This window comes from Ixodes scapularis, unplaced genomic scaffold (genome assembly GCF_016920785.2).
Source record: "Ixodes scapularis isolate PalLabHiFi unplaced genomic scaffold, ASM1692078v2 PGA_scaffold1__304_contigs__length_218370807, whole genome shotgun sequence".
In the NCBI taxonomy this organism is placed as follows: Eukaryota; Metazoa; Arthropoda; class Arachnida; order Ixodida; family Ixodidae; genus Ixodes; species Ixodes scapularis.
Window position 1 is genome coordinate 180,983,752 of NW_024609846.1, and position 20,494 is coordinate 181,004,245.

Here is a 20,494-nt window from a genome sequence, read left to right on the forward strand (position 1 = left end):
ATAACTGCGCATCTGATATAACTGCGCATACTCAGAATGCGTTACATGGACCAGTGGACATAGATGGCAGTACTCCCAAAAGCAATTATAGGAATGGTCTATCCGCATGTATATAGAGCCACTGGCAGAATAAAAACGGCAGGGAGGCTTTTCAGTTGTCCTGGATCCAGCACCAGCTTCCGTCCTTCGATAACGCTCCGGCATCTTGAGAGCCCTGTGCGTGTGTATGCGGCCGAAGTGCAGAGCCTTCAATAATGCTTCAACACACAAAAAAAAAAACTTTCAGCCTTTCCACTTTGGTGAAGAAGGAGGAGCAGCGGAGCCATAGCTTCTGTTCTAGGCGGTGGCTTTCCAGGCGAGCGATCTGCTCTTCTTTCGCAAGGGAATCTGAAGCGCTCAATGCAGTGGGACTTTAGGCGATAGCGGCCTCGCGGCAATTGCGGAACCATTTGCGCTGCGGTGCACATCGCCGCTCGTTCCGTTCCTGCTCTTCTTTCTCCGAAGAAATGTTGCCACCATCTATGAGCAACAGCAGCAACCAGCTGTCTGGTTGCTGAGGCTAGAAAGGTTGCCGCAATCTGTGAGCGATGGCGGCAAGCAGACAACCGGCAAACACAACACTCTGGACAGCTACCGCCATCTATGAGCGAAGGCAGCAACCAGAGTGTTGTGTTGACCACGGGTGTCGACATTTGTTTGGTACCGCACACGACCCCGGGGAAACTAGCCCTTGACAGCTCTGCTGTAAAAAATCACCCTGTCGTTCTTACCATGTCGGCAACTCTAGGCAAATGAATGGCTCACGGCCGTGCAGATTAACCGGAAGCTTCCAGATCTTTCCTCTTTCTTGACCCTGGCCACACAGACATCCTGGCAAGGTGTCCACCCCAAAATGCCAAACAAGTGCCCACCCAAAACTTGGAGATAATCTTGAAGAACTGGGGCACGGGTATCCGTTAGGTCCATGAGCAAAAATGCACGAGAGACACATACCATAATACAGTGTAGACCGCATATAACGTATGTCGGGGGAGTCGCGAAAATCCGCACTATAAGCGGTACCGCACTATAACCGAAACATCAATTTTTCAGGCCAAAATGCATGCCATCAGACAACTTACCTTTGTATAAAGAATTTATTTTATGTTATACCCGTTTTCACCTCAAGAAAAAAGGAAGTTTTGCTCCATGTTCCTACACCGCGCGAAGTAGTTCTTACAATATTTGTTTGTCGGAAGCAGAAGCAATGCTTTTGGCGTCTGAAACCTGTATGTCTTGATAAAATAACATTTATCTAATCGAAAATGCTCCTACATATATCTCAATTCTCAGCCCAAAGAGGGAAATTAGTAATGCTCCGCAAGAAACCATACATTTTTACTACGGTTCTTGAGGTGAAAACGAGTATAGATGAAAAATAAAGCTTAGTTTGAGAAAAGTCTTTATTTCACCAGACTAGTACACTTCTCTCTCAAGTGTGTCACACATTTTTAAAGAAATGAGCGACTTTTGCCTGGCGCAGCCTTTTAACGGCGTCGCGGGTTGCAGACGGACGTCGCGAGCGTTCAGGATTGCTAACCCTAATCACTTTTCTCCGGCGATGAAAACGCGTGAAAATTCGCATCCTTTATACGGTACGCACCAGTAATACCTTCAACTTGAGCACAGGCATGAAATGCTACAAATAAGAAATCCGGGTGATGTTCGAAAACACAAATGCTTAGAAAGCACCACTGTAGTCGAAGTAAACAAACACGACGACACGGGCGTTTCTGTTGTCTTGAGAGTGCCGCCACAACACCGCGGCACGAGTAGGTGGATCTTCCCTTCTATAGTCGGTTACAAGTCAAGAAGGCAGGAGAAGCTCCTCCCACAAGCGTGATGCGCCCGTTTCAAATTTCTCCGCAGTCGAAAGAAGAGTTCGCTGGAAACGCTCCTTGTTCCGCTTCAATGGATTCCAACTTGTCTCCAATCCCACTTTTTAAGAAAGCGACCTTTGCATACATCGGAGGGGGAACCGAGCCCCTGAAAGCAGCCTTTGTATCCATCATGGGGGAAGCTAATCCCCGAAAGTCGTATTTGTTTCCGTCGGTGGGGGGAAACTCTAATCTCCCTCTCGTGGCTTCCGCAATGCTAAGTCGAAGTCGAAAGATAAAGCAAATATGTACAGAAAGGCCAAGACCCTCCTCGCGCGTTGGCCGCGACGTCACGGAAACGGTGGGACGCTATTGGATGCGGAGGTGGCGGAGGGATATGGCATTTCCTTTGAGGGGCATTTGCCGCTACCTTCTTAACCTGTAACCGACTATAGTACGTGCTGGGTTATCATAGCGACACACAATGAAAATTCGCAGTCAAGGATAGCGCTTTCACGCGGAACGATGAACTTCCACCACGCCGCCTACGTCGACGATCAAAACCGACGCCATGTTTGCAGATAGAAGCAGCCGGCCGGCCGGCCCGCGACCGGCATGCAACCCGCGCGAACACTTCTCCTCGACCTGCGATTGGTCTGTCGTTGCGGTCGTTTCCAACGCACAGAGCGGAGGGACGCACGCATGTGAACGACACGTGTGTGCGTCCCTCCGTCGCTATGGCAACTGAAGCCTCTCTCTTCGCTTCTCCCCGCTTCTTCGAGCAACCTCCTTGCCCGCGAGTGCCGCTTGCGGATCGCGCCGTTATCTATGTCGCACAGGGAAGCGTGCTCTCTGCGTCGGTCAGTCGGCGCGGTCGCCGGGCTGTTAGAAAACCGCACTATATCTGGTATTTCCCTTCGTGCGCCTGCATTTCAAGCGGTATGTAATTACATGGAGTTCAATGGGAGGCGAACCGGTGGTTTAAAAAAGCCGCATTATACCCGGTCCTACACTATAAGCGGTTACGTTGTAAGTGGTCTATACTGCATCTCAAGACACAGACCACCTAAATCGAAAGCAAATCGGGCGAAAATAAGGAGTGAGCTAACTTTCGGTGTGCGATCAAAAAGAATTTAAAAAAATGCTAGTTTTAGATTCTGGGACCTGCGAAACTTGCGACTGCAGGGAGGGGCGACGAACCAAAGACGACTGTCCTTCCCAGTCGGCAATCTTTGCTTATCTCCCGTAATTGGCAAGGTAACACCATTTCTGCCGAGGTCACCACTGGCAGGGCTCTGCAATCACTAGAGCAACTTACTCTTTTGGTAATTTCAAAGAAATAGCAAATTGTGCAAAAAATAGAGGTGGGTTATGCTTTGGGGGGGGGGGGGGGGGCATCTTTGGGATAATACAATAATAGGGTGGACTTCACCGCCTTGCACCGGGGTGTTCGGAGAAGCAACTGACGAAGGGCCGTCTCGGGTGGCTAGGTGGCCTCGGAAGTCTGTGGTGGGCGCGTCATACATGTGTACCTTGCATCAGTTTACAAACGTTTCAAAAGCAGTAGGTGGAGGCTTACTGTATGTGGATGCATGCTCTGCCTTTTGTAATAGCATAATTCGGTTCCTACATTTTTTACTTCTCCGGGTCTTTACTAAATAATTTACCTCTGCTCACCGGCTAACCATAAAGAAGATAAGGTTCTGAAACCATTATTTTTGGGAACAATGGAAAGCCACTATACATGTGAGGCCTCTTGTGAGGTTGAAAGGGACAACTTAAAAATTTGAAAACAGACAACTTGATTCAAGTAGGGAGAATGGCACAACTGGCAAGACTGGACCAATGTTGAGTGATCATCATCCCTGTCACTTGACCGGGTCAAAACTGGCTCAGTCAACGGGTCAGAAACAATGTTGGCATGAATGTCGAGACTAGTTATTTCGAGAGTGAAGAATGACCCCGTGCAATTATGTCCCACTGTTAGGAAAATGCAGCTGTCATGATACCGAGCCCTTTAAAGCCTGTGGTCAAGCCCCTGGGCACATGTTTGAAAATTGGCCAAGGAAACTGTGTAAGGCATAGTAAAGCATAAGCATGCTGAATGAATGGCAGCAGGTCATTGCAATCTCACGCTCATAGGGTGGATCCAAAGGCTATACAGGGTTATACGACGGAGCTCTTAATTTATTTGCCGAATGAAAGCTCAAGTACCATAGAAAGGCCGAATGAAAACGAAAAGTTAGAATCACTTCGTTGTATCAATTGTCTAACTACAGTAGAATCTCAATGATATGAATCTCTCGGGATTGCAGAAAAGATTTGTATCATCCGAAAATTGTATTATCTGAAACAAGCTCCATAAAGGCAATAAAATATGCATACATACTTGGTGAGAACAAATGAGCACTAAAGGTACCAAAAGACTTGGACAGAGTGAAGACGGCGGCAATACAAAGCGCACTATGAAGCAAACACATAATTTCCAGCACGCCCACTCTTGTGCTAAAAATAAAGATTCCTTCAATCAAGGCCAAGGAAAGCTTATGACACACTTAACAGCGCCCCTAGTTTTTATCATGTATGCTTATTGAATTCCCCCGGATTTTTTTTTTTTTGGCTGTGTTGTTCCAGAATTGCAGTGTCTAGAAAAAGTGTAGTGCTCACACATAGGTTACACTGGACAGCTAATAAAATCTAACAAAATTCCAGTTGCAGGTGCACCTTGTGTTGTCGTCATCCTCACTCTGTCAGTCTTTTGACGCTTTTAGTACATAATGAACCAACTAGCACAACTCACCATTTTGCTGCAAGAACAAATGACTCTGGGTGAGAAATTTGATTCGATCCCGGAGGCAATGCAATATCACCGGTACTGCACTGCATGTGGGATCAGCCCGCTTTTTTATTTGTTTGAATATCGGCTTGAGGTTTTTCCTTCCCTGACCTTAGATGTGACTGAAGAGCCTCGGCTAGGGTGTCCTTTCTTGAAATACCTTTACAGCCGCCCGAGTGACTGGGAGCGCCGCAGTGCGCAGAAGACCTGGCGGTAGCACATTATTGTTTCCCTCAAAGTCCCTCAACATTTTAAAAATTGAAGGGTTTTACCTCCTTGGGGGCAGTGCTTTTTTTCGTACCAACAACTGCAGCCGGAGAGAGTATTCACACTACATTAAAACCTCGTTATAACAAAACGGGATATAACAAACTAATGGATATAACAAAGCAATCATAATTCCCCTTGCTTGCTAGTAGTGGGAAGAAATGGACATTGGCTATAACAAACTAATGGTTATAACGAAATAATTACGACCGCTCCTTTAACTTTGTTATAACGAGGTTTTACTGTATCTTGAAATGTATCACATTACAAATAAGGTTTTTTAGTCAAAATTTCTAAAAGATTTGAATCGTCCCGGGTCAACTTTATTATATCATTGATAATCTATTGTACATATCTGCAGTCCCACTCCCAATGAGAAGACAGAATGGATAATTATTATCTAAAATTACATAAATTACTTCTGATATATGCAACAAATGCAATCAAAATTTTTTAATTTTCCCATCCATACTTTTTAGAGCAGGGATACCTTTTTCACAACTTGGGATCAGATCCAAGCAGAAACTAACATATAGGGTGACACAAAAGAATCTTCCACTCTAAAACGAGCCGAAAGAATCGGCACTTGCACATAAAATTTTCATACTTTCACCGAATGTGCAATGAGCAGGTCAGTTTTATTGTGTGAAATTTCGAGGCGTCACTGCGTGCATAATTTGCATATGCAGGCACCGATTTCTCTTGCTCGTTTTGCAGTGGAAGATCCGCTTGTGCCACCTTATACATCTTTCATGAAAATAGTAGAAAGCTGAATGATGCTACTCACAATTCTTGGGTAAGGCACCCGCCCGAAGGAATATATCTCCCACAGCAGGATCCCAAAGCTCCACATGTCCGACTTGTTGGAGAATTTCTGCAAAAAAACAAGAAGCCGACTCAGCGTAAGCAGCAGCAACGCAACCACACTGGGCCTTTTCCGGGGTTTCCACGGCGCATGTGCCGCAGCATCAAACAGGAGTTTGCCATTTTTGATGGCATGGTGCGTCCGGCTCGCGACTGCGGGAAGCAGCGGTGGCCATGCGTTTCGAAGTTCTCCGACATGCCCCAACTATGTTCTGTCGTCAACTGCAGCAACGCCAGCAAGCGTTGTCGGGGTTGATATTTCTTCAGGTTTTCTCATACTAGCCTGCACTCAAAGAAGTGGTAGCTGTGGATCCGGGCGATCCGGCAAAACAATGCGGACGGCTCCTAAAGGCAGCCTTCAAAGCACACCCGCGTTCGCAAATGCCACTTCAGGTTCATGTTTTCATTTTTTTTATTTTTTATTGGTGTGTAAATACAAGTCGCTCCCGCATTTGTAGTTGCCACTTCAAGAAAAGTTTATGTTTTTGTTCCTTTATTTTTCGTTGGTGCGTACCTAAATACAAGTCAGCAGATTGGTTAGGTATGCTGTCATGTTGCTTATATGCCACGCAGAGCGAACGCCTTGGAGGTCGCCTTTCTATGACGGTGCATTTGACTGGTGCACATTTCTGCTTGCTAGAGTGACGATATCACGCTGCCACGCAAACCGCTTGTCTGCTTTCTGGTTGTTGTAAACACAGGAATCGCCATCGAGCAGTTGTAAATTTTCTGCATTTATTAGTGTTCAGCTAACACCAACCAAGGCCAAGTTTTCATTCCAGATCTCCACTTCCAGAGCATCAGACATGGTGGAAGAAGAAAGAGGTGTCCGAACGGCTCCGCTTAGCCGCGGAGCAAGTGTGCCGAAGGTTCGCTCTCAATTCTAACGGACGCCTCAAGCTGGCGCAGCATGACAGAAGCTCGAAGAACCATCCCTATTCGTGCACACGTTTTTGAGACTGCGTGCGGATCGCCCCAGCTCGACAGTGCCCCCTCCGAAAGACAAGAAGCCCGAGTGGAATTTCAGCCCCCATTCCGGCCTTGGTCCGACAGCTCTTTTTTCGTCCACCGTGGTATGCACCGGGCGACCTTGCTACAAACAGGCAGAGTGGCGCATCAGACTAAAATGTGGCAGGTGGACTCACGTTGAACTTTAGGGCCTCAGGAGCAGTCCACTTGATGGGGAACTTGCCTCCTTCGAGGTTGTCACTCTCGTCCCGTGCCAGCCCAAAGTCCGACACTTTGGCCACTCCATCGTCCGAGATGAGGACGTTCCTGGCGGCAAGATCTCGATGAACCACGTGCTTGGACTCCAGGTAGGCCATCCCAGCACAGGTGTCGCTGGACAACAAGAAAGCAACGTCTATGTTATATGGCACACCTCACAGCGTCATTTCTTGCAGGTCTAGCGTGCGTAGCGAAGTATAGAAAAGAGGCCCAGTACTACTTGCAACGCCAGACCATTGCCGGCAGAATACAACACAAGCTCGGAATACTGGCAGCCTGCCTTTACAAAAACATTCAACTTCTTCCGGCCCGAAAGCGACGACCCTTGGCATGTCACGACGCCTTCCTTAGCGGTACAAACTGCAATATGCACGGCTCCAACTAGGCCCAGACAAAGCTAGCGAGTTGAGAACAATGATTACGGGTAATGAAAATACCAGAAAAAAATTAATAATTATGCAAAACCAACAACCAAATCCTAACATGCACCTAAGAGCTGGGAGAGAAAAGACATTTTTGATGATGATGACTGGAGGCTTTATGGCACAAAATGCTACTTAGGCCAAAGTGTGTTGTTGATTCACATTCTGGTTAAAATGGGATGTTCCAATTGTCATTATTGTGGGTATTAAAGCTGGTGTAAAAAGCCAGTGCTAGAAATAAAACTGAGCGCATGTTCAAATGGGATAAGAGGGTGGTCTCCTAGTAAAACAACAGGGTGAAAAGCTATATGATATATAAACAATTCCGGAAAATGATGCCGCCGTTTTTCATCAAGACCGGAACAAATCCTTAAAATATGTAGAATGGAAACAACATTCCCGCAGTGTAAACAGCATGGTAGGTCTTCTCCACAGACGAGATATTTGTGAGTTATATAGGAATGGCCTGTGCAAGAACTACTAATAAGACCTCATGGAATCGGTTCTATAATCCGCGGCAACTTTTCTTGGCAATGCAGTGGAAGGCACGGCCCACGTCCCTTCACACATTTTGAGTGTGCGCGGGCTCTCCTCCTCTCCCCAGAAATGGGGGAGGAGGAGAGCCTGCTTACACTCAAAATGGGAGAGGGGACGCGGGCCTGTACCTTCCACTGCATTGCCAAGAAAAGTTGTTGCGGAGTATAGAGGCACTCTCCCACAATCCGAGAATGGGCTTGGTGTAGTGAAGCTTATTGTCAGATTCTTTATTCCATTCTGTCTGCAAACTCTGGAAAATTGATGCCCTCATGACTGGTTTGATATCCTGGTAAGGTAAAGAGGCTGCTGCTTGCCAAAGGTTCCTGGAGGAAGCGAGCCTATCAGCTTTCTCATTACCCGCATGATTTGAAACCCAGAAAAGTATATCATATGATGACTGTTCTGACATGCACGATTAATCTTGGCATGCACAAGCTGTATAAGCATATTTTTGGTGTCTTTGAGAAAACTAATTGCAGCGATCACTAGGGCTGGGCGATTGATCGATTAACCTACCGATTAATCGATTAATGCTTTAATCACGATTAATTTGTTTAACCGGTTAATCGGGAAAAGTTTTGACGAACCAAAATTAAATAAAAATGAAATGCTTTCACTATGCAGACATGGACGAGCACACCAATATGAAGTGAAAAATTTAGGTGAAATATTGACTTAAGGTAAACTGTAAGGAAAAAATTTGTAACTTCAGACAAGTGCAGAAGGTTACAGATGTCCCAGCGACTTCAACGCCGTGCGAGAGTCCATTTAGCGCAGCAGAGACTACTGGGAGCAATCAAAGGAGGTCGCCGTTTTCTGAGAATGTCAACGAACATTTTTGCCTCATGGAGCTGAAGTAATATTATTTGAGTGTGAGTGTTTTTTAACTGCTCTCAATTGTATATCGAAGCTGATTCATAATTGAAATTATTGCATCGTTTAACAAATATTCAGCAAAAAAAAAAAAAGAAAATAGATGCAATTTTTACTTTTGAACAATATCATTATGCATGGAAATGAACGAGACCGATTAATCGATTAAAGGCAGGCGATTAATCGGGTTAAAATTTTTAATCGACGCCCAGCTCTAGTGATTGCACTTTGCGAGTACACATTTATAACAACCTTACTGTTCTCTACAGTCTAATATGGTCAACTGCTAACAACACTGCATACAGTTCTGCTGTCAAGATACTGGCGGTCGAATTAAGACTCTTAGTTCTAGAAAAGTTCTCAGAATGCACGACACATCCAGTTAAGAATTGAGCCTTAGCACCATCAGTATAAAACTGACAATAATCAGCATACCTTGTCTAAACAATAATCAGCACATTTTGTCTGCAACTCTTAAAAATCTCGCAGGATAACCACCGAAGTAACACAGTGCTTATATTTTGTAAGCAAACAGTCGCAACAAACTGGCAGTCCCTCCCAGGGAGTAATACAGTCAACTGGCGAAAGTAGGGACATTCTATCAGCAGAAATCTGAAGAGACGTACAACAGACTGCGAGGCAGAGGCTTGATGCCCGCATGATGCTGGGCTTGTTTTCGAAAACTCCAGAGGGAACCTTGAACGTTTTATGGAATCATGTGTTGGATCGTGAGGGTTAGCTAAAATTCTGTAGGCATATGTCATACATAGATGTTGCCGTCTTTTATTTAACGACAACTCGTTGGACTCGCCGTATAAACTCAGAACGGGGGATGTATAGAAAGCACCCGTGGAGAGTCGTAACCCAAGATGGTGCACTGGATCTGACATTTTCAGAGCCGATAGTCGTGCTGATCCATACACTATAGCACCATAGTCAAGACGGAATAGCACAAGGCAATTGTATAGGCACATCAGACATTTTCTATCTCGTCTCCAAGTCTTGTGTGCCAGGACTTTTAAGAGGTTCATACTTTTAAGGCATTTTTCCTTGAGACACTTCAAGTGGGAAATAAAAGTACCGTATTTACTTGAAAATAGGTCAAACCCTATTTGTTTGACCCACCGAGAATAAAAAAAAAATAATTCAAAAATAGGTAGACTTTTTTTCTTTATTTTTAAGAACAGGGGAAATTTCGGGCAAAAAAAAACAACAAACCTTTATCTACACCACTCTCAGCTAAATCACGGGGCGATGCCAAAAACTTAATCACCGTCAGAACTTCTGGACATGTCATCGTCGTCCGAAGCTTCGTCAGCTTGGTAGACATCCTCGCAAATTCGCAACAATGCTTCACTGACACCGTTGTAAAATGACGACAAGAAGAAACGAAAGAAGGTGCGAAGCGACGAAAGACAAACTACAAAGACGCATGCAAAGCCGCCGTGTCGCCATGAGCAACACGCGAGCCGAGCGTTGGCCGAGCCGCCTCAAGCAACAAACAAAAGTAACCTGTTTTTTTTTTGTTTTTTTTTTTTTTTTTTTGTGCGCGTTTGCGAGGATGGAGGGCAAAGTGCATGGCGCATCGCGTTCCTCTTCTTCCCCGTTGCCCAGCAAGGGGAACGGTAGTGGCTAGAGGCGCGATGGCGAAACCAGACGCCCGAGAGATGGGCGCGATAGCGGCACCGGCCACCGCGGGCGGGACATTTCGGTTGTCTTCGTGCACCAAAAGCCTTTTGAAACAAGAAGCAGCGCGGCTCTACGGCAACGCCGGCTCGGTGACTCGATAGCTTCATGCCTCCGGTAGGGTCGCAAAATTTGGTTGCGAATGTAGGTCGAAATTCTTTGATCACGATTTTCGAAAAAAAAAAAAAAAAGGCCGACTTATATTCGAATAAACACGGTAAGCTTCCTGTCAAAGATAGCAGCCAGGTATCTGTGCTAATTTTTAACAGGCAATTGCATGGCTTTCAGGTCGAGGTCTGGACTCGAAGGCAGCCCACGGCGCAAGGGAAACGGCACACAAACCATTTTCTCTGTAGAAAAGCTAAAACCATTTTCATCTGCCCAACTACCAAGTTGGTTTAGAGCTAACTGAAGCTGGTCTTCACAGGTTCACAAGAGGAACACAAGATCTGAAGGTTGTCTACGTAAAGCATGTATGTGATGGAAGATGGGAGATTCGCGCAACGAAATTTATCTTGACCGCAAACAAGGTGAAACTTAGGATGGCCCCCTGAGGAACTCTATTTTCTTGAACAAATGGATCTGACAAAGTATAGCCCAGTCGAACCTGGAATGTCCTGTCCATCAAAAAAGAGGCCGCATCTCCATGTGGTGAATGATGTTGATTGGGGTGAAGCTCTGGTGGTGCTGGTGACACTGATTTTATTGTTCATAGGTAGTGCTGATGGTGCTGATTTTTTTTTATTGCTCATAGGTAGTGCTGAGTTCCGGGTTGCGTTTCGACTTCATTGTTACTGCTTTATGGTCGGTGAAATGCAGAGCCAGTGGTTCTTCTAGCAGATCAGCTTGGATCCGCTAGAAGTCATGAGAACGCATCTCTACCGCTTAAGTCAACGGTTCATGTCGGAAAGAGAATGTGTGGTATGGACCGTGGTTATATACGCAGTTGAGCATTTGAACACAGCGCCCTCTCGTCTATAAACGTTGAGCCAATGCATGCTAAGTTTAACGCAATTATATACGCTTTTGACCGCAGCACCCTCTCCTGTATAGACGTTGAGCGGCTACATGCAACGTTGGAGTGTAGCGTAGTGGTTAAGACGTCTGCCTCGTAAGCAAGCGGTCCTGAGTTTAAACCCCCATGCGGGCGTACGTTTTTTTTATTTTTTTTTTTTAAGAAGTGGGTCGATCCCAGAGGCAGTGCAATCAATGTGAGCACGGACGCCAGACGGACAGACAAGGGTAGACCCTAAGGAGTTTCGCCCCCTGAAAGTCTCCTATACACTTCAGTATTCGGCTCCGAATACCGAATATCATAGCTGTAAAAGTCTTACGAGTATTCCAAATCTCCATATGGTATTGTGGGCTTTTTCTAAGTCAAAGATATTGAGGTGGGCTAGTTGGATATGCATGATGTAAAAATTAAATAGCGCAAAGGTTATACAAAGGTCAAAGGACAGAACATGTAGACAGGACAAGCGCTATGCTTGTCCTGTCAACATGTTTTGTCCTTTGTCCTTTGTCTAACCTTTGCGCTATTTAATTTTTACATTTTTCTAAGTCAAAGTTAACAGAGATGCTGTGTTGTTTATGCATGAATGCTTCGCAGATTATTGTTTCCAGGCGGACAAAGTGATCCACTGCAGATAGTATGCGACGATAGACACACTGGTTATTTGCACAGAGCTTCTCTGTTTCTAAAAGGCACATTAACCGCTTGTTTATCAGTCTCTCGTCTGTTTTCCCCAGGCAGCATGCGAGTGCAACAGTCGGTAGTTGGAAGGGAGTGTAGCGTCTTTGCCACGCTTCAGAAGCGGTATAATGTGAGCCCGCTTCCATGCCTGGGGGAAGCATGCCTTCTCCCAGAGAGAGTTGAAAAAAAGGAGGAGGGTTCTGAGCGAGTCTTGGGACAACTTTTGAAGCATAGCATAGTGCAGTCTATCCGGCCCGATCGGGGAAGGTTTTTTGTTTACAGCCCATATGAAGGGCAGAAACTTTGGCATCTGTAGCGTACCACCCACCAACAAGGGTGATACCGTAGATTGATTGATTGGGGTTTTTTGGCACATCAGCATCTAAGGCCATAATGCGCCAAGAGTCTGAACTATTGCAGTAGAGGGTTAGAGAGAGGAAAGAGCTATAGTAGCAGGTGATGTGATAAAAATATGGACATGCATTTGTATAAGTGTAAAAGGTATGGTCATGAGTTAGGGGTGGAAAATAAAATCACAGTCGGTGTATAAGGCCGATATCAGTAAGAAACTTAAATAAGCAAACATGAGAAATAAGTGGTTCATCACCTAGCAGCAGGGCTAGGTGTAGTGGGACATGTTCTCTATATAGTTGTGAGAAGTGTTTCTGACGGTATTGATCATAAGTGCGACATTCAATTAAAATGTGTAAAACGCTTAAGGTTATGTTACAGTATTCACATACTGGAGCATCCTCCCCACTCAAAAGGTGCCCATGTGTGAGACGTGTATGACCAATTCGTAACCGACACAGGATTACTTCGTAAAAGCGCTCCCGATGCCGGGCACTCTCCCATTCACTTATGTAAGGTTTTATTGCATGTAATTTGTTGTACATTTCAGTATTCCACTGAAGTTGCCACTTTAACCGAATGCACCGTTTTAGAGACGTGTGATAGTCTTTATAAGGTATTTCACGCAAGTCTATTTGTTTCTTGCTAGCAGAACGGGCTGCAGAATCAGCCGCTTCATTTCCCGGGATGCCAACATGGCTAGGCACCCAGCATAAAGTTATGCGAATGTTGCTGTTTGCGGCTAGAATAATCTTACTCTGCAATTCAGAAAAAAGTGGGTTTGTGACCCGTTCCAGCGATAAAATTGCTTTTAAAGAACTCAAAGAGTCAGGGAATACTACTGAGCGAGGAAACCTTTTCTTGGTTATGTAGTCGACCGCCAATAGCAGACCAAAGAGCTCTGCCGTGAATATGGTGGTGTTTGAGTTTATTCTCCTTACTCGCTTAACGGATGGTCCAATCATAGCGCATCCCACAGTGGAGTCGTCTTTTGTCCCATCCGTATAGAAACTTGTATACTCTTGATATTTACATTGAAGTTCCAAAAAATCCTGCTTCATGACTTCCTTTGGAACATCTTTTTTACTATGTTTCGTTAGTGTGAAGTCGCAGGGAATGTTGCTATAGTCCCATGGGGCAATATGGGGAGGGTATTGGACTACTGGGGCCTTTGCATCCATTCCAATAGACTCTGCTGAACTACAGTTCCTAATTGAAAAAGGAGGAACTATGGAGTGCTTGTTTTGAAATGTTCTCTGGAACCGAATGTTTTCTATGTTATCTCGGGCAGGATGCTCAGGGACCGAGCGGACCCTAATGGAGTACATGAAACCTAGTGTGAACCTTCTATACTCCAAGGATGGTTCATTAGCTTCTACATACAGACTAGGTACTGGGGAGGTGCGGAACGCACCAGTAGCTAAACGCAACCCCTGATGGTGAATGGGGTCCAACATCTTCAAAGCCGATGCCCGGGCTGAACCATACACTATGCAACCATAGTCAAGCCGGGAACGAACGACAGAGCGATAGATGCGTAATAGACATAGTCGGTCTGAGCCCCATGCCACATGCGATAAAACCTTAAGAACGTTAAGAGATTTCAGACATTTCAGTTTAACACTCTTAATATGTGGAATAAACGTGAGTTTTGAATCAAACATGAGACCCAGAAACTTGTGTTCACTTTTTACGGAAATTGGAGTACCATACATACTTAAAGATGGATCATGGCAAATTCCACGCCGACGAGAAAAACAAACACAGGCTGTTTTTTCGGGCGAAAATCTAAAACCATTTGTATCAGCCCATTTGATCAAGTTATTAACCGTAAGTTGTACCCGACGTTCACAAATCGACAAGTTACAGGACGAGACGGAGATCTGCAGGTCATCGACATACATAGAATATTGTACTGAAGGTGGTATTACACGGGTAATTGAATTTAACTTAACTATAAAAAGAGTGACGCTGAGCACGCCTCCCTGGGGGACTCCATTTTCCTGTATGAACTCTCTTGAAAGTGTTGTGCCCAGCTTCACACGAAAAGTACGGTGCTCCAAGTAACTTTGGATGGCAGCTAACATGCGACCCCGAACACCGAAACTGAACAAGTCTTGCAGTATGCCAAAACGCCAAACCGTGTCATAAGCCTTCTCTAAATCAAAGAAAACAGAAAGGCATTGTTGCCTGTTCACAAATGCCTCCCGCACAGCGGTCTCAAAACGAATTAGATGATCAATTGTGGACCGGGCTGAACGGAAACCACACTGGTACTTATCAAGTAGGTTGTTTCTCTCCAAGTAAAATATAAGTCTCTTATTAATCATTCGCTCCATAGTCTTTGAAATACAGCTAGTTAAAGCTATGGGCCTAAAGCTAGATGAACATGAGGGATCCTTGCCTGGCTTTAGCACTGGTACGATGATAGCAACCTTCCAAGAGGATGGAAAGTGACTCTCGAGCCAAACTCTATTAAAAAGGCACAAAATAAGTTGCAGGGTGGACGGGTGGAGATGTTCGAGCATTTTATAATGAATCCCATCGGGTCCAGGTGCAGACTGCTTGGATGAAAGAGCCGACTGAAGTTCGTGTAGTGTGAATGGAGCATTATATGGTTCTCTCATAGCACCAAAGGTGGTCACGGTCTTTTTTTCAGCATGCAACTTGTGTCGCTGAAAATTTTGAGTATAATGCTCGGAACTCTATACAAATTCGAAGTGTTCCCCTAGGATGTCTGCCTGCTCTTTCAGACTCGCAGGGCATATTCCATTTCAACTTAAAAGTGGGACAGAAAATGCACGGTAAGAACCGTCGATTTTATGCACTCGGTCCCAAATTTCTTTCAGGGATGCACTGCTATTAATAGAGGAAGCATATCCTCTAAAGCTTCGCCGCTTAGCGTGCCTTCGGATGTACCTTGCCTGTGCCCTCATTCTTTTGAAATTAATAAGGTTGTTCGGTGTAGGATATCGCCTAAAAATTCCCCACGCTTTGTTTTGTTTCTTTTTAGCCTCTCGGCAGTCTTCATTCCACCACGGCTTTGGCCTTTTAGGAAGATGGGTGGACGTCATCGGTATGGCAATCATTGCAGCTTCCAGGATGTGCTTTGTGAGATGGTCTGTCGCTTCGTCGATAGAGAGTTGATGTAGAGATGTAACAGCTAAAAGAGATGATTGCTTAAAACGTGCCCAGTCAGCTTTTTCAAACTTCCACCGAGGTGAACGCGATGAAAGAGTGACGTGAGAACGGTTAAATTCTAAAATTAGTGGGAAGTGGTCACTTCCATATGGATTTTGGATGACCTTCCATGAAAGCAATGGTAATATTAAAGGGTGACAAATGGATAAGTCTATAGAAGTAAAAGTATGAGTGGTAGAACTAAAATAGGTAGCTTCATTCGTGTTAAGTAGGCACAATCCCGAGGAAAGAAGGAAGCGTTCAATAAGAGCCCCTCTAGGATCTCGTCTGCCACTCCCCCACAGAGGATTGTGTGCATTGAAGTCTCCTAAAAGTAAAAAAGGTGGTGGAAGCTGACTAATAAGGTCTTCAAGCTCTTCAATCTTTAGCTGATAACTGGGAAGTATATATAAAGAACAAACTGTAATTATACGATCTAACAAAATGCGGGCTGCCACAGCCTCCAGCGGAGTCTGCAGAGTCACTTCGCTACATGGAGTTGAGCGTTGCACTACAACTGCAACACCTCCAGATGAATGAAGTGCTTGTATCCGGTCCTTGCGAAATACCTGAAAGTACTTTAATATATTAGTGTGGCTGGCTTTTAGATGTGTTTCCTGCAAGCAAAATGCAATGGGGGCATGATCGTCTAGCAGCTGGCTCACATCGTCATAATTCGGAAGGAGGCCTCTACAGTTCCATTGAAGAAAAAGAGACATTGGCATTCTAAAAGGAAGTCAGATCGATATATATATATATATATATATATATATATATATATATATATGTATATATATATATACATACCAGAGAAGACTAAGACACAAATTTATGGGGCTTTTGGTGCCTCAACACGGCGGATTGTTTTTTTCTTGGCAGTGTCCTTCGGTCGTCCTACAACCTCAGAGGAGACCAGAGGAAGAGACTCTGTTTCGGGAAGAGACTGGTCGTCTTCAGAGAGCGGTAGGCTCTCGTCCATTTTTTCTTCCGGCGAGAGCGTTGGGCCCTTGGGCGATGGAGGTTGTTCTGTCCGCCTGGGCTTTTGGTTGCTGCAGGAAGCACGAGGAGGGAGCCCTCGACCCCTGCCAGAAGGACCAGCTAGGGCCGCTGATGGCGCCCCTGATAGCTGGGACGGGGTGGTACCCTCCTTGGAGGGTACAGCAACCTTAGAACATGAAGGTGACTGAGTGTGCGTCACCTTCAAAAGTTCAAAAGGGGACCCCTGTGGAGAGGACAGGTCTTCCAGGGAAGTCTGTGTCTCCACAGATGCCGTAGACAGTGGAGGTCCCCTCAACACTGCCTGGGCATAAGAACCCCTTGCCTGAAAGGCAAGCTGTTCTTTGGCTGCTTGGTAGCTCAGGTTATGTTTCACTTTGAAAGTCAAGACGTCTTTTTCCTCTTTCCATTTTGGGCAAGAGCGAAAGAAAGCAGGGTGAGCTCCGCTACATTTTACACATTTCGGTTAATTTTCACAGATGTCCGCTACATGGTCAGTACCACCGCACTTTCCACACGTTTCTCGGCCGCGACAGTTTCGGGAACCATGCCCAAAACTTTGGCAACGGAAACACCGCTGAGGATTTGGAATGAAAGGGCGGACTCTGCAGCTCAAATATCCTGCCTTCACGGTGGATGGAAGGGCATGGAGCTCAAATGTGAGTATCAGATGGCGGGTTGGTTTTTCTTGTCCATCACGTTTTAAGGTGATTCGTCGAACAGCAACGACAGCACTCTTGCGAAGACCTTCGAGGATCTCGTCTTCACTGCATTCGAGAAGGTCATCTTCTGAGATGACACCGTGAACAGTATTCAGGGTACGGTGGGGGGTGACAGTAACCGGGTAGTCTCCCAGGCTTGTCATCTTCAAGAGTGCTGTGCTCTGTGGCTTGTTTTCTACCTCAACAAGGAGGTCTCCAGCAAGCTTCTTTGCCTTATAAGATTTTCCAACCACTTGTTCTAGATGCTTTGCAATCACAAAGGGAGAAACTTTTGACAAATGCACAGTGTCACTTGCGGAGTGTACTACAAGAAATCGAGGATATTTTTCAGGTTCATTAGCTTTTTCAAAAGTAAGGGGAGCGGGGCGAACCCTTTTCGGGGGTCGCTCTGCTCGGGGTTGAGAAGAGAGGGGCGCCATAAAAAGGCAAAGGGTTTTCGGAATCTGTGGCGCGCCGCCCACCACGGAGCCCAACGAGGGAATAGGTAATACCCCATAACAAATATGGCTTTGCTGGAAGCATTACTCTATTAGCGCTACCCAGAAACTATAACCAAGTGTGGATCTGGACGAGAGTATCTGTCACCACCCAAGGTTAGCCCTTGCCGCCAAAGAAGTTGAAAAGGAAAGAAGAGAAATGAGAAGAGTGAAAAGAAGGAGGAGACAAGGGTGAAAGAAGGGAGGGGATAGTAGAAGGAGTGGCGACTAGACTGAATCATCCTGGCCGGGCCTTACCAGGACTCCCGTCTATGAGAAGCGGGGGCCGAAGTGGTGTATTGCCTTGCCCGGGGAGCCCCGAAGGGTCCAAACCTACCCCGGGCTCGGCTCAACCACCAGGATGCCCTTTTCCCCAGACACGGGTAAGCCACGCACAGTCAGACGTGGGCGGGCGAACCCGCATGGCTCGGGGTCCGTGGAGGCGCCACTCTCCAAACACCTGCTTTCACAGGTGCCCCCTGCGGGGAAGGGCGATACCGTAGAACAGGGGTTCTCAAACTGGGTTCCAGGGAACACAGGGGTTCCACGAGCTAGTCTCATGGGTTCCGCGAACACCCATATTGCAACCCCCTCTCCTCCCCCCCCCACGCCACAGGGTGCGCGGCAGGACCATGCAAAGCGCCTTCATCTCACTTTGTACTACATCGCGATTGATATGGCGGGGATATTGGGGAAGCAACACAACCAAAATTGTCTACAATTGTGCCTCTGTTGCTTTTCGGTGGGCAAACATAGAGGGGGGGAGGGGGGAGGGTTCCGCGACCGTTTCTGAGGCTTCCTGGGGTTTCGCTAGACCACAAAGTTTGAGAATCCCTGCCGTAGAATACCGTGCATCCGCCCATACCACATTAAGTGCCCATACCCAAATTTGTAAGATCTGAGAAAATATGCACAGTGCATTTATATGTAGAACTGATGACTGGAAAAGCGCCCATCCCCCATTTTTTCATGATTATCTCAAAATTTTGAGTGGGCGCTTGCCCGGTATTTTACGGTAGGTAGCATCTCATAACAGGTTTGGCTTGTTCCAGTATGCTACTCCAGCAATGCTATAACTTAGTGTGGATTAAGAGAGCTCTCGCAACCCAAGGTTAGCCCTTCCCGCCAAAGAAGGAGAAATAGAAAAGAAGGGCAAAAAGAGAGAAAAGGCAAAGGTAGGATAGGAAAAGAAAGGCGACTGACTGAATCATCTTGGTCGGGCCAAGCCAGGACACCCGTCTACGAGAAGCAGGGGCCGAAGTGGTGTATTGCCTCACCGGGGGGCCCCCAAAGGGTCCAAACCTACTCCAGGCTGGTATCAACCACCAGATGCCCTTTTCCCCAGACACAGGAAAGCCACGCACAGCCTGGTGTGGGCAGAAGAGCTCGCATGGCTCGGCATCCGTGGTGACACCACTCACCAAACACCTACTAAAACATGTGCCCACTGCAGGGAGATCCTTTTGACAAAAACGAGTTTGGGAGCTCTGTGAGGACTACTGTCACCATTCTACAAATATTTGCAAGTACAGACTCTAAGCGCCGCTATCTATACTTCGTCTCACCCTACGATGGACTAAAGGCAAAAGCTACGAACCGCCAGATCCAATCACAAGCCCGTTAAAAATTCGTGCAGTATTTCGCTTTGATGCACGTCTCGGATCCCGCGTCTCAAATCACTGAGTGGCTCGAATCGAACAGTGGCTCGAATCGAAGAGCACCGAGTGACAACAATTTTACATTGCAAAGAAAGCCACGACATATAGGTAGGCTCTTTGCAGCGCCAAAGCTATAAAAATGATGCGGCGCTTTTGGATTTAGAGCATTATTCGTCCACCCCTAATCAAGGTTAAGCGTGTCATAGTAGTATAGCGTGGAACGGGATTGGACCTGGGGGCCCGTGGCTTTGGCCTTTAGTCCATCGTAGGATGAGACAAAGCATACCTGCTGCTGTGGGTAGATCGTCCGATAGTGAAGCATTGCTGAGGCGTACCCTCAGTTTCCAGAATGGTGCAAAAACAAAGTGTTTTTCCATTTACAGTGGCCAGACGATCTCGAAGCGTGGCTGCTTGCAAATGTCTATACAGAAAAACTCGGGTAGCAGTTTTGCCCCAGCATAGAGGGACATATCCCATGCCAGCTTCAGAACTCACACAGAGAGCTTTTTTACAGCAGACAGTGACAGGAGGTTAATAGAATGCACAAGACTTGCAAAATGCACTAGTTGCATGAAAGAAGATAGCCTGGGCTGGGAAAGAGGGAGGCGGTGCCACACTCACGTAGCGAAGTTGATCTGGTCAAGCCGGGTCACGTGGAGTCGTCCCCGGGAGCGCAAGTAGTCGACGAGCGATCCCTTGGCCATGTACTCCGTCACTATCTGCAGGGAGGACTCCTCTATTACCAGGCCCAACAGCTGGACCAGGTTCGGGTGCCTCAGGGAACTGCAAGTGCGAGGAGAGGAACCATGTAGGCCTAACTGCCTCGTCAAGAACCTAAACCGCCGGAAGC

At 46.3% G+C, this 20,494-nt stretch overlaps 1 protein-coding gene across 2 annotated transcripts in view; it reads right to left on the reverse strand.

The window, feature by feature from the left end:
* Positions 1–20,494, reverse strand: part of LOC8027631 (tyrosine-protein kinase CSK) — a 50,704-nt gene that overhangs the window by 14,607 nt on the left and 15,603 nt on the right. For both annotated transcript variants that reach the window (XM_029992175.3, XM_040504449.2), the window contains exons 8-10: positions 20,266–20,427; positions 6,969–7,164; positions 5,747–5,833 (exon numbers count right to left, since the gene is read on the reverse strand). In XM_029992175.3, the coding sequence (XP_029848035.1) occupies positions 5,747–5,833; positions 6,969–7,164; positions 20,266–20,427 (445 nt within the window). The remainder of the gene's footprint in view (positions 1–5,746; positions 5,834–6,968; positions 7,165–20,265; positions 20,428–20,494) is intronic.